The sequence below is a fragment of the Pelophylax lessonae genome (genome assembly GCF_965119305.1).
Source record: "Pelophylax lessonae genome assembly, chromosome: 2".
In the NCBI taxonomy this organism is placed as follows: Eukaryota; Metazoa; Chordata; class Amphibia; order Anura; family Ranidae; genus Pelophylax; species Pelophylax lessonae.
Window position 1 is genome coordinate 640,114,039 of NC_138769.1, and position 14,736 is coordinate 640,128,774.

General features: G+C 42.8%; 1 protein-coding gene across 2 annotated transcripts in view; it reads left to right on the forward strand.

Moving 5' to 3' along the window:
* Positions 1–14,736, forward strand: part of FRY (FRY microtubule binding protein) — a 364,889-nt gene that overhangs the window by 222,697 nt on the left and 127,456 nt on the right. For both annotated transcript variants that reach the window (XM_082244584.1, XM_082244585.1), the window contains exons 30-33: positions 2,351–2,450; positions 9,341–9,512; positions 12,401–12,657; positions 14,392–14,538. In XM_082244584.1, the coding sequence (XP_082100710.1) occupies positions 2,351–2,450; positions 9,341–9,512; positions 12,401–12,657; positions 14,392–14,538 (676 nt within the window). The remainder of the gene's footprint in view (positions 1–2,350; positions 2,451–9,340; positions 9,513–12,400; positions 12,658–14,391; positions 14,539–14,736) is intronic.

The following is a 14,736-nucleotide window of genomic DNA, read 5'->3' on the forward strand; positions in this document are numbered from 1 at the left end:
TATGGCTTACAGCTAAATTCAGTATCTCAGAAAATTAGAATATTACATAAGACTAATAAAAAAAAAAGGATTTTTAATACAAGAATGTTGGCTTAATGAAAAGTATGGCCATGTACAGTATAGTATGCACTCAATACTTGGTCGGGGCTCCTATTGCATGAATTACTGCATCAATGTGGTGTGGCATGGAGGCGATCAGCCCGTGGCACTGCTGAGGTGTTATAGAAGCCCAGGTTGCTTTGATAGCGACCTTCTGCATTGTTGGGTCTGGTGTCTCTCCTCCACCTCTTGACAATACCCCACAGATTCTCTATGGGGTTTAGGTCAGGCGAGTTTGCTGGCCAATCAAGCACGGTGATAAAATGATCATTAAACCAGGTATTGGTACTTTTGGCAGTGTGGGCAGGTGTCAAGTTCTGATGGAAAAAGAAATCAGCATCTCCATAAAGCTGGACAGCTGAGGGAAGCATGAAGTGCTCTAGATTTTCCTGGTAGAGGGCTGCGCTGACTTTGGACTTGATAAAACACAGTGGACCAACACCAGCAGATGACCTGGCTCCCCAAATCATCACAGACTGTGAAAAATGTTGCATTTCATTTGGAAATCAAGGTCCCAGAGTCTGGAGGAAGAGTGGAGAGGCACTGAATCCAAGTTGGATGAGGTCCAGCGGGAGGTTTCCATAGTCAGTGATGATTTGGGGAGCGCAGTTGTGTGTAACGCATCTATATAAAATATGAGTTTCATTTTTTTAATTGAATTACTGAAATAAATTAACTTTTTGATCTAATTTTGAAATGCACCTGTATTTGTATAGAGAGAGCGAGAACATTTATTGCATTGCAGCTTATCAATTCTTCTATGTAATGGCGTTATTTTTATTTTTTTGCTTTCTTTCCTTTATTTTCACCTGGTGATCCTGCCAATAAGTCAATTGTTTTTTAACAGAACAAGTTGTCCTGCAGATGTAGCATTTGGAGGGGTTGAGACATTTACCACTGACGTGTGCTTACAATGATCAGCTTTTGTTTATTAAGTAAAACCTTTATCCAGGAAGGAAAAAATAGATTTTTGTTTGCAAATTATTGGATAATTGAAGTCACCTTACTCACTAAGACAAGTGAGTTTCCCTTTCCAAAGTGAATTTTAACATAGCTAGGCGAATGAGGTGTAGTTGTACTGACTTCAATAATCCGTTTGTGTGCAAGCAAAAATCCATTTTTTTACATTTTTCTTCCGCATGATTGGGTTTTCTATGCAAAGAAACTTTAACTTGGTTAAAGATGAATTCCTGGTAGGGGTATTTTATACATAGTTACTTACATTGGTCTAGCTTGGACCAAAGTAGTTATGTATTTACACACCTAAAGATATCCCTGGAAGCTGGAAATCACTGAAGTAGACACTTCAGTGATCTCCATTTGATTCTGGGTTTTGTGCCAAGCGGCTGTACTTCTTACTGAACACAGGCGGTCAACATACAGTAAGTGCCATTCAAAGAGTACTTTGTATTTTCTGAATTAATGCAAAGCATTCTATGTTTGAACTTGGCGGAGAGCGTGATGTTACCACCCCACCTCAACCTCATAGAGAGGCAGTGTAGTGACGTCACGCTCTCCACCTCATGATGATTTGACTTAGCCAGATCACTTCTACCATAAATAGAAATACCAGCTAATAAATTTCTCTCTCGGCAGCTTTTTTAGCTATGAGTTTCTTAAGGCCCCTTTCACACGGGCGATCCGATCCTCCTGTCAGTTTTTCAGGCGGACCTGATCGGATGCTCCATGCATCCCTATGGAGCAGCGGGTGTCAGCGGAGACATCTCCGCTGACACCTGCTGCAATCCGATTCCGATCCTGTCCGTGAAATCCGGACGTATGGAAACCCTATTTTCCATCCGTCTGAAGGATCGGATGAGAACAGACATATGGTCCGCTCTCATCCGATCTCCCCATAGAGGACAGCGGAGATCTGACCGCTCCATCTCTGCACACAGAGTGGAGACGGCGCTGTCATCCGCCTGCTCAATGGGGATTGGCGGATCCATCCCCCGCTAAGCAGAACGGACCCCGTTGGGCGATGCGCCCATGTGAACGGGGCCTTACAGCTTCCTATTACCTTGCCATAATAGTTACGGCTGTGACAGTAAGAGGGTTTAATATATAAAGTAGATTATTTGGGTTAGTTTGAAGCACAATCAAGGAAAGTGAGCCTAATATGCTAAAATACAGATTCACTTCTATGATTTAATGAAAAGGTGTTATTTCAGTGGTATTGTATAGTAACTGTGGGGACTAAAATATAAAATGTAATTTGGCTTAACTGAAATCATTGTATCTTTAATCCTAGGAATTATCCATTTGACATTGTGACCTTGCTGAATCTGGTCCTCTTTAAAGCCTCCGATACCAGTCGGGAAATCTATGAGATCTCCGTGCAGTTAATGCAGGTATGTGAATCCATTCTCTAATTGAAATATATCCTGACATTTATTGAAAGGCATTTCTTTTTTCCAGTCTGAGACCCATTGATTTTAGTCTGCTTCTTAAAATGCAATAATTTTCAAGCTTTCCAGGTTGCCAGAGGAAATATAACAGAGCAGACCTGACTGTGCTACTTACCCACAGTGGATGTTCCCAGCTTTTTCAAGAAAGTCTTTTTTTTTTTTTTTCCCCCTAACCTACTAGTGCTCAATTTTTGTTCTTTACAGTGGATCAAAACATACATACACAGAAACCTTACACACAGGTAATCTAAAGGATGGCAAAAACCTTATAAATCATGCATCAGTTTGCTGCAACAGAGGATAAAAACCCTTCCCGTTCCCCAAGTCAATCATATAATCCCTGACTCAACAATTGGTGTTACTACTTATGAATATTAACAGGCAGTTATATTCTGTACACTTAGAAAAAAAAATACTTTTTCTCTGTCGCTCATTGACAGACCCAGTCCTCTTGATTAATATCAAATCGGGTTATACTGCCCTCTACAGGAGTAGGACACTAGGCAGAAGGAAAATGTTCTGGCCACACCTTAGGGGCAGTCCCAGAGGGTATATCCTCTCTCTCCCTGCTACAGGATGTCAGTTTTTTTTCTGTCTAGTTAGGAGTAAGGGATGGGGGTCAAGGAAGCGATCCCCGGCGCCTACCCCTATTTCATCTGACACTTCAGATACGGATTCTGAGCTGGTCACTGCAGCTGCAGGTCCCTCTTCTGGGACTGCTGTCTCAGGTACGGTCTCCTCAGACAGTGAGGAGGACGTTTCTGCCTCCGCCATAGTGCAAGAAGAAGCGTTAGTGAACGCACTAGTCATGTCTGTCCGGGAAACCTTAAGTCTTGAGGTTACACCGGCAGAGGTAGATGACACTGAAATTCCCTTTGGTACCAGCAAGCCTACCAAAATGGCGAAGGTTTTTCCCTTGCCCAAATGTTTTGGTAACCTAATTAAGGAAGAATGGGATCGTCCAAAATGAACCCCTGCTATTTCCAAACGCATTGCTAGGCGCTATCCGTTTGAGGAATCCCTCCTTAAGAAATGGACGGTACCACCAGTGGTGGACCCACCAATTTCCAGACTAAATAAAGCCACTGTTATCCCGTTGGAGGACGCTCCGTCCTTTAGGGATCCGGTGGATCGAAAAGTGGAAGCCGAATCTCGCTCCATTTTTTCCCTGATACTGTCAACATTTAGGCCAGTGATTGCCATTGGTTTAGTTTCACAAACATTGACAGAATGGACCAAATTGTTACGCCGTGACATAAAGGGGAGAAGTATCCCCCCGGCAGTATCAGATTTGCTGGAGCAGATTATACAAGGGCTACAGTTCATCTGTGAAGCCGCCCTGGACGCCACTCCCTTGCTAGGGCGTGCATCTGTTTCAGCAGTGGTCCTCAGACGCGTGTTATGGTTAAAGTGCTGGTCGGCTGATCAAGGTTCCAAAAAGACTTTGTCTAATCTTCCTTTTCAGGGGGATCGCCTGTTTGGGGCCACCTTGGATGAGATTATAGAGGATCTCACTGGGGGTAAGAGCACTTTTTTACCACAGACAACTAAAGGTAAAGGACCTCGTAACAGGCGAGGACCTTCCTTTTCCGCTCATAAGAAGTTTGTTCGCTCCGCTGGGGCGGGCGATAAGGGGAAGTCCTCCAAAGCCCCTTCAGGGGGTTTCAGAGGGCGCTGGTCGGGAAAACAAAAGCCCGACTCAGCCAAACCTGAAGATAAGACAGCCTGAAGGTGCGCCCCCCACCCATCTCTGGGGTGGGGGGACGTCTTCACCGGTTTCCGGATCCATGGCTTTCCAGAATCCCGGACAAAGGGGTTTGCGAGGTCATGCGGTCGGGATACAAAATCAAGTTTCGATCACTTCTACCGGTGCGATTCTTCCCTTCCAACATGCGACTATCCCCGGATCGCTTAAAAGCTTTGCGGGGAGCAGTAATAAACTTGATGCAACAGGGAGCGGCAGTTCCCGCTCCTTGAGCAGAACGTTTTCTTCACTTTTGCAAAAGATCATTCCTAGTTCCCACCAGGAGATTGAACTATCTGGTCCTGGGACTGATGGTGGCCTTTTTAGAGGCAGTACCGTATGCCCAGTCGCATACCCGAATTCCCCAAAAGGAGATTCTTTTCAGATGGAATCGAAATCCCGATTCTCTGGACAATCGGATCCGGTTGAGTGAGCGGACCAGAGAGTCTCTGGTCTGGTAGCTTCGGTCTCCGATGCTCAGCCAGGGGAAGTCATTTCTTCCGACAGAATCCAGGTTACCGATAAATGTATTGGAACTGAGAGCGATCAGACTTTGTCTGATTTTCTGGACCGAGTAGCTTCAGGGCAACCCGGTTTGGATTCAGTTGGACAAGGCCACGGCCGTGGCTTATGTCAATCACCAAGGGGGCACCAAGAGTGCCCTGGCGGCCATAGAGGTGGCCAGCATTCTTCATTGGGCGGAAAGGATTGTTCCAGCTCTCACCGCAGTATGCACTCCGGGGGTGGAAAATCGGCAGACAGATTATGTCAGCCGTTGGATTCTGGATCAAGGGATATGGCCTTTTCATCCATAGATATTTCACCAGCGGTGCCTTCATTGGGGCACCCTGGAGGTGGATCTGTTGGCAGCTCGGCTCAACAGGAAGGCGTGGAGTTTTGTAACCCGCTCCAGAGATCCGCGAACGAATACAGCAGACGCGCTGGTCGCCCCGTGGGGACAGTATCAGCTACTGTATGTCTTCCCTCCTCTCAAGTTGCTGCTGAAGCTTCTTCGCAGGATAGAGGTGGAAGAAATTCCAGTTATCCTGGTAGTTCCGGACTGACCTCGTCAACCCGAATACGCCGACTTCGTCAGGCTGGTCGCGGACGCTCCCTAGAGACTTCCTCTCAGGGAGGATTTGCGGTCTCAGGGACCGATCTTCCATCCTGCTTTACAATCTCTGGCTTTAACGGCCTGGCTATTGAGACTCAGGTGCTGAAGGACAAGGGATTGTCAACTTCAGTTATTCCTACTCTAATTAAAGCAAGGAAAGCGACTTCTAGAAAAGTCTATCATCGCACATGGAGGTCTTATATTGCGTGGTGTGAATCCTTTGGATTTCCTCCACGAGCCTATTCGGTGACCCGAATCTTGGCTTTTCTGCAACAAGGAGTTGAGCAGAAGCTGGCCTTGAGTACTATCAAGGGTCAGGTTTCAGCGTTAGCAATTTTCTTTCAGAAACCTTTGGCTACCCATTCCTTAGTGTGGAATTTCATCCAGGGGGTGCGGCACTTGGCTCCGCCAGTGCGCACGCCCTTACCGCCCTGGGATCTTAATTTGGTGTTGTCGGTGCTTCAGAAACCTCCCTTTGAAAATATCAGGGAGATTCCCTTGCTTACGTTTTCCCAGAAGGTGGCCTTCTTGGTAGCCATTACTTCTGCACGCAGGGTGTCAGAACTGGCCGCATTATCTTGTCGTTCCCCATATCTGGTGGTTCATAGGGATAAGGTTGTTCTTCGTCCGAATCCATCCTTCCTTCCTAAGGTGGTTTCAGAGTTTCATCTGAATGAGGACATTGTAGTGCCTTCCCTATGTCCTAAGCCCAGTCATCCTCGGGAGTTTGTGTTACATTCCTTGGATGTGGTTCGGCAATCAGGGTATACCTGAAAACTACGGACTCGTTTCGTAAAACGGATTCACTTTTTGTGATCACGGATGGCCCCAAAAAGGGGTTGCCTGCATCTGCCGCGACTATCTCCAAATGGATCAGACAGACGGTGGTACAGGCTTATTCTATTAAGGGTCGGAATCCTCCATTCCCTGTTAAGGCGCACTCCACTCGGGCGCTTAGTGCTTCCTGGGCCTTCCGCCATCAGGCGTCAGTGGTCCAGGTTTGCAAGGCGGCTACCTGGTCGTCGGTTCATACCTTTACAAAATTTTATAAAGTTGATGTGATGGCATCGGCGGATGCCTCTTTTGGCCGCAAGGTTCTGCAGGCCGCAATTTGAGGAGACCGTTGGTCTACCTCGAAGGTTTTTTTCAGTTGGATTTTCAGTTGAGTCTCATCCTTTTGTCCGATGAGCCTTTAAGACTTCTAGTCGGCACCGGTTGGGACTTCTGGATTTAAATTTTGATTTCTGTTATCCCACCCTTCATTTGTGGCACTGCTTTGGGACGTCCCGATTTGATATTAATCAAGAGGACTGCGTCTGTCAATGAGCGACAGAGAAAAATGGATTTTTGTAAAATTTTACAGTAAAATCCTTTTCTCTTAAGCTCATTGACAGACGCAGTACCCGCCCCTCTACTTTTGAGTTGGGTTGGGTTAAATTCTCTGACACTGCTTTGTGACATAACTGACATCCTGTAGCAGGGAGAGAGAGGATATACCCTCTGGGACTGCCCCTAAGGTGTGGCCAGAACGTTCTCCTTCTGCCTAGTGTCCTACTCCTGTAGAGGGCAGTATAACCCGATTTGATATTAATCAAGAGGACTGCGTCTGTCAATGAGCTTAAGAGAAAAGGATTTTACGGTAAGATTTTACAAAAATCCATTTATTAAAACATGCTACTGAGCTGGCTAGAATTAGCACCTGAGGAAGTCTATTTCACATTTTCACAGACTTACTGTGAAAAAGCCTTTCTGTATGCAAAGGGCAAACTCTTATCCTGCAGACGCAAAGAGTGCACGTTTTTCGTTTGCAGTGATCTTAATGTGCAAAACGTTGTCAAGTTTACTATATTATATGTCCATTTATACATGGTGATCATATCCCTTTTAATTGCCTCTCTTTAACCACTTAACCTTAGGTGGACGTCATATGACGTCCTTAGGTTGAAGTAGATATAGTTTCTTCCAGCCGGCGATTCCCTCTCATGTAAAAGCAATCGGAATGGCTGTTTAGCCTCTTGATTGCTTTTCCAGTCGGCGGAAGGGGGCTTCCCTCTCCCGCTGCCCTCCGGTGCTTCTCCCGGCTTACCCATGCGATCAGGGAGCCAGACAATTTATTGACTGGTGGCGGCTGTTTACCATAGAGCTGACCGTGGACCAGATGGTCCCAGGCCATCTTTATGACTCTAGGAGGCCGCAAGTGACGTCATGATGCTGGCCCCGGCAGATGTAAACACTGCAGTTTTTTAGCTGGAAAGGCTGAGATCGTTTGTTTGTTTTTTTTGTTTTTGTTTTTTTGGATCTCAGACATTCCATAAGGCTCCGTTCACATCTAGGCGTTTTGGGGCGTTTTTGGGGCGTTTTCCTGCTCTAGGATCAGCTCTCAAAACGCCCAACAAGACAAATCCTATTCATTTCAATGGCCCCTGTTCACATCTGAGCGTTTTGACGCTGTATACAAAACGCCCAACGCTCAAAAAAGTACATGAGCTTCTTTTTGGGCAGATTACAGGCGTTTTCCATTGATCTCTATTCAATCTAAAAACGCCTGCACAAAAATCGCGGTAAAAATCGCGGTAAAAAACGCCGCAAAAATCGCGGTAAAATCGCGGTAAAAAACGCGCGAAAAACGCTACGCTCAGGTGTGAATGTAGCCTTATAGACTCCAGATCTTTCCATAAACCTGTCATGCCCTAACCCATTACAAAGGATGCTTACATTCCTTGTAATAGGAATAAAACTGATAACAAAAATAGAAAATAAAGGGAAAGTGTAAAAATAAAATGAACCATAACAAAAAATTTCTAATGCTCCCTGTCCCTGCGTGCTCACGCACAGAAGCGAACATATACGTTAGGCGCGTCCGCATATGTAAGCTGAATTCAAATCACACGTGAGGTATCGCTGCGAACGTTCGAGTGAGAGCAAAATTCTAGCGAAAGACCTCCTCTGTAACTCTAAACACAGAGTAACCTGTAAACATTTTTTTAAAGCGTAGACTAAATATTTTACACCATTTTACAAGTGTGCTCAGTTTTAAAGTTTGATGTGTTAGGTATCTATTTACATGACGTAACAAAAAAATTCAGTTTTCTCTACATCAGACACACCCTTAGACCCCTTTAGCCTGTGTAGGTGAGAAACATAGCGAACACATACACACTGTCCACAATCCTGCTAGCCAATGCTTCATTATATATAAGAAATCTGTGTAACGCCCATGCACGCAACCAGATGGTTTCCCAGAAACCACTAAAAATAATCAAAGCGAGAGGGAGTATACAGAAAACTTTAAAGTGGATGTAAACCCTCACATATACCCAGTGAAGTGGCTGGCCTCAGGTGATACACCGAAATGAAACCAATCCTACATAAGTTGTACCGGTTTGTCTGAAGCCCCTCTACATCCGTTCAATGTTCAGAATTTATAAAGCTTGTCTGAGCTTCCAGAGAACAAGGGATGGGGAGCTGAAGTTACTCTACAGCGCTTAGTTAGTAGAGCTGAGCACTTATTGGAGGGAAGGGGCACACCCACTTCACACCGCACACAGAAACAGAGCTGAGGCTATCAATCACAAGCTGTGTGCTGGGGATCCCTCCCCTGTCACCTGTTTTCTCTTGGTGTCAGGAAAACCTTAAGAGACTCATGATGATAGCAGAGGAAAGAGGCAGCAGAGAGAAAAGATACTTAGCGTTCTGCATTGAGATAAGTACACACACCATAGAGGGATACGCTTTGCTCATATTTTATGTTTGAGGTTTTCAATCACTTTCAGGAAAGAGGGCGTTAAAAAAATGAATGTAAATAATGTTTTTGTCTATATGCTGTATACTTACAATAAACTCTATATAATGTGCATTGTGAGTTTGCTGTATTTATTCCTGAAATTTGCTTACAGGGGATGTTAGAGACATTGGTATCAAACCATTTGTAGAGAATAACTAACTGAACTGAAAACCACTCTGTTCATTCTGTAGGTCCTGGAAGGAAAGCTGTTTGTATATTCTAAAAAAGTAGCAGAGCAGAAGCCTGGAAGTATTCTGTTTGGCACACACGGCATCTTACCACCCCTGTACAGTGTCTCATTAATTCGCCTTTCTAACGAGCTGGCGCGGATGTATCCTGAGCTGACACTGCCTTTGTTCTCAGGTACTTTCTACTTTTAGAGAACTTTGTTTTAGGTGTTTAGCACTTGGCCCGTTCTATGACCGTTGATCATGTTATACTGTATATAGAGACTTGCTTTGTATGTCTCAATACATTATACATGCTGTTTGAATTGATAAACTGCAGACAGATGAGTTGAGCTCCATGTAGTATATTTTGGCTGCCCTAGTGGAGAACTGTAAGATTGTCATGTAATGAATGCCAGTGAAATTGGGAAGGCATACCGCTTTCATATGGTAGGCCAGGATTTTGAAATATCCCCATTTTTAACACAATTTTGGTAATACTGTCTAATGGTTTTAAGACATTTTTCATGCTTCCCCCTCTGTTGGGTTCCACCTCATTGCCCTTTTTTCTTTTTTTTTCTTCTTTATTTTACTTTTTATTTTTTTCTACTTTGTACTATATTGGCTACCAAATTGAAGAACTGAAATGGATCCAAATGATATGCTCCATTTGGATGTTCTAGGAAAAGAACGATATTTGCACTAGTTTGAAAACAATGCATTAGGATTTTAATTATCAACATCTGCCATATGTTTAGTTTCCTGCTGAATGCCATTGCTGTGTTGCAGGCTCTTGTCAATACAAACCAATCTCTAATCAGAATGGTGCAAATTTTATAAAATTACAGGAAGGAAAAGTGCCTTTCAGCACAAAACCAGTTAGAAAAGGATATACGCCTTTTGTTGATCTAGCTTTTCAGATTTTTTTAGGGTTTAATAGATTAACCCCTGTTATATGTTTCTACAGTAATGCAATTGTTACAACGCCACCTCTCAGTTATGACTGGTAGCTGATACCGTATCTAATGAGTACAGTGTCCCAGTCCTCAGTGTTATCATATCCTGTATTTATATATCAATGACAAAGTATGCCATGGTTTAAAGAACTATACACATATAATCCATGTCCCTGAAAAAGCTTACAGGCTAATATCCCTGGTACACCAAGTGACCTTTAACAACGAAAATGTCTTTCGGTTTTGGGAGGAAACTGGGACAAATGCAGAAAAAGCATAAACATTTTATGGAAAGAAGGTTCTTGGTGGCAACTGAATGATTAAACTTGTGTGTGGTAATGAGATGATCAATTTATTCATCCTGTATAATAATATACTTGTGTGCAATGTTTTCCATGTCTTCATCTCCATATCAGAATTAGCTGGACTTATATTGTAGGACAAAGGCCTTGTTCAGACTTGCTCAAAATACTGATGCTTAACAAACACGCCTATAGCGAGATGTTCTCTGAGTTTGCCTCGCATTTAGCTTGCATTAAAGGCAACTTAAAAATGCTCCCCAACGCCCTTTGCGCTTTTGACACAAGTTTGACGGGCGTTAAAATGCACCCCAAATACCAAGGTTTTTTTTCTTTTTTTTTTTTTGCTGTTCTGAACAAGGCCGAACTCCCTGCAAATGCACCGCAAACACATCGCAAGCTCGCTGCAAACACATGCCTTAAGTTTATGATGCGTTACCATAGACTTGAATAGAAGGTGCTGAGATGCTTCCACTCCTTCCAAACTCTACATGAAGCTTCATTTTTGAAGCACAGCAAAGCAAACACTTCATGTTTTGATAATGTGAACAGCACTGTGTGCTGTCTATAGTGTTAATTGCAGCCTTCTTTACTAGGAGTTTGAGGGGAGATAAAAAGAGCACCCTGGACTCCTGCTTTTAATGCCAGTGTGAACAGGGCCTAAAACATTGGACTGAAAACACTAGTTGGCCTGCCAGTGAGGAACAATTTCAGTTAAGCAAAGCTCCACTTCATTTAGGTATTTTTAGTTGGATTATTTCTATATGATTCTGGAAAAGGAGGATAATTGCCTTGAGTCTGCTGTTGTTGGCCAAGACCTATATAAAGAAGTGGCCCCAGTGGTGTACACCTGGTATATTATATTTTAATGCAATTCTATAAATACTCTATGCAGCAGTTTAAGAACACCAAAGAAAGCCGACTGCATGTCAAGAAAATGCAGCAATTTTCTATTAATCATTCATACTGTGAGTCATATGGTGAGTTTTTTTATTCACAAAGAGGACTGTTTCCTAAGTGTATATAAACCTAAGAACAAAAAAATTATAAGCGCAGCTTTACCAGTCTTTAGATGTAGTGGGTGCATTAACTTTCCTTTTCAGCTATGTTTTCCTTTTCTTTGACCTGCTGATCTTGGCACCAACACACTTCCTGTCCTAGAGTGACAACACTCACTACATGTATTGTATCTATAAACGAGCATTATTGTCACGCAGGGCTAGAGAACACCTCTGTTTCTGCTTATATCTATAACATAATCTGGTCATAGATGGATTGAACCTATGGCCGTTCCTAAGAAATCAATTTAATGATCAACTTCTCTCAACTTCTCTTAAACCAGCTTGCTGGAAAATATTCCTTTGATCAGTGCTGCAGTGCTGAACATTGTATTCTGAGAGTGGAGGAGTCAGAATACGATAACACAGTGGGGAGCATCCCTCCATCCACCTTGTTTTTGTGGATGGGGAATCCATTCAGTTTTTTTTCAATTCACCTGCTGGCTTTCTTGCTGGGTCAACTTGTGACAGATCATAACAACAGATGTAACAAAACACGTTCTATGGTATATTTATAACACCAAATAAGAGACTATGAAAAAGTTATTTGGGTAAACCAGTGTTGTTGGCTTTTTCCATTTCAGTCTCTGCTAAATGGTCTACAGTGTGTAAGTCACAATCATGAGTATTCTACAGAACGATAAAGCTGTTGTTATTCATACTTGTTAACCGCCATAGTTTTATAACTCTGCAAAATCTCTTTCATTTAAATAAGCTTAGTTTGATGAATATGTTACTGAGTATTTTATGTTTACTTCTTGGTACCAACAGAAGTGAGTCAAAGATTCCCAACGACTCATCCGAATGGGCGCCAGATCATGCTTACTTACCTGCTGCCATGGCTGCATAACATCGAGCTGGTGGATAGCAGACTCCTACTCCCAGACTCCAGCCCCAGCACCCCAGAGGAGGAAGTCACTGATGGGGATGGGGAAGTGGCCAGCATTAGTGGACTGAAAGGAAATGGATGGGGATCACCAGAAGCCACTTCACTAGTGCTTAATAATCTCATGTACATGACAGCAAAGGTATTAGCCAAAGAATATGCTCATAGTTTACTGCTCTCTGAAACTCTTTGAAGAAAGAGAAAGATTGCACTTTAATAATATGATATGAAGATACCTTCATTTCCCTGTATAGTTAATCTGGGGCAATTACCCCTTATAATGGAAATAATATAAACTACATGCCTGCATATTAAGTGCTCTTTAAGGTGACACTTAAAATTTTATTTTACCTAACAAAACATTCCTTTTATAATACACCACTGAGAAAAAAAACTATTTACAGATAATAGAATGACCAACCTCAGTTTGCTTGCAATATCCATCTGATGCCTCCCACTCCTCCTGGTATGTGGTGCATTGGAGTAGACGTTAGTGGGGGTTTTAAATAGCTAGACATGCTTATCATTTCACCTTGGGGCTTTGACCCCAGTTCTCTGTGAAAGTTAAATTTTTGAACTGTAATATCACAAATCCCCATGTATACGTAGTGTCATCACTGCACCAAAAGTTAAGGTGAAATACTGTTAAAGTATAATTATTATTTTGTAAGTAGCACACAGTTTGTAAGTTCCACAATATGCAGCACAAAGTGAGGGCTGTAAAAGTAACTAGTAAAAATAGAACTAAAGTGACACTAAACTTTGGGTTTTAAAAAAAACATAAATTCTATTCAAGTATGTATTCTTAACTTAAAAACGTACCTTCTATTACTCTCAGCCACCATCAAATCTCCAAAATCCGTTTTTTGTTGCTGTGATCTGATTTTCTGTTAGAGGGTGGCTACATTCATTTTTCATGGTCCCGCTGTATGTAGGAATGTAACCACCTTTTCTTGCTCGCTTCATGCTGTGTGCAGCAGGTTCCCCAGCCCCCCTATTATTTACCTGAGCCCCATCGTGATCCAGTGATGTGCCTGAGAGCCTTGACTCTCCAGGGACTCTCCCTCCTCATTGGCTGAGACAGCAGTGAGCCAATGAGAGGAAAGAAGGGCAGGGCCAAGCAGCTTCTCTTTGTGTGAATGGATACGCAGAGCAGCGGCTTGGGAGCCCCCATAGCACTCGGCAGGAGGGAGGGACCAGGAGCGCTGGTGGTTGACCTGAGAAGAGGATCAGGGCTGCTCTGTGCAAAACCATGGCACAGAGCAGGTAAGGATTACATGTTTTATTTTTTAAATACCTTTAATATCACTTTAACAAGGAGGCAGAAAAACATAAAAAATTATTTCAAGAAAAATAGATGACATGGCCAATAGGCAATGGATGTTTATAGAATATTTTTGAAGAATAAGGATGTCGCTTAGTGTCACCTAGGAACCCAGGCCAAAACAACTAATAAATAGAATATTATGTACCAAATACATACGGCTAGTAAATAGGTATAATTCTCAAGGCACTGGCAGATTTTTTTCGTGCCCATCTTCCTAGAGGCATGGTACATACACCCCAGATTTAATACCATATCCATCAATTAATATTAAAATAAATGTATTCAAATCAATATTATCATAGACAGTTCTTGCACCTCAAACACTTTGTGTATCTGAAGAATTGTGCCCTTTGCATTCTTCTAGTTGTAGATGAACATCCCAGAAAATTCTTCAACAATTGGAGAACTGCAGGGTGTGCATGTACATGAATATGTATAAATATGCTGAATATCTTGTGAATGAAGAGTGGTCTTGCACACATAATGCACACATAATAGCGTTCACTAGGTACATCTAATATTCTTTTATTTTCTATGTTCATTGTGCAGTATGGTGATGAGGTGCCTGGCCAGGAGGTGGAAAATGCTTGGAATGCTTTGGCCAATAATGAAAAGTGGAGCAACAACCTTCGGATAACATTGCAATTTCTTATTAGCCTCTGCGGGGTCAGCAGCGATACTACTCTACTGCCTTATGTAAGATTCCAAACATTCCTTTGCCTGTTTGTGTTGTTGTTCCATACCTGATCTCCACAGGTAATGTAATTCTGTTACACACACAAACATACATTTAATAACATCCAGCAATGGTATGCAGTATACCCGTTGCAGAAAATTAGAAACCAGCTTTTACCAGTCAGCTTAAATAACCTGCTGGAAGCTGACCTCTGCTAA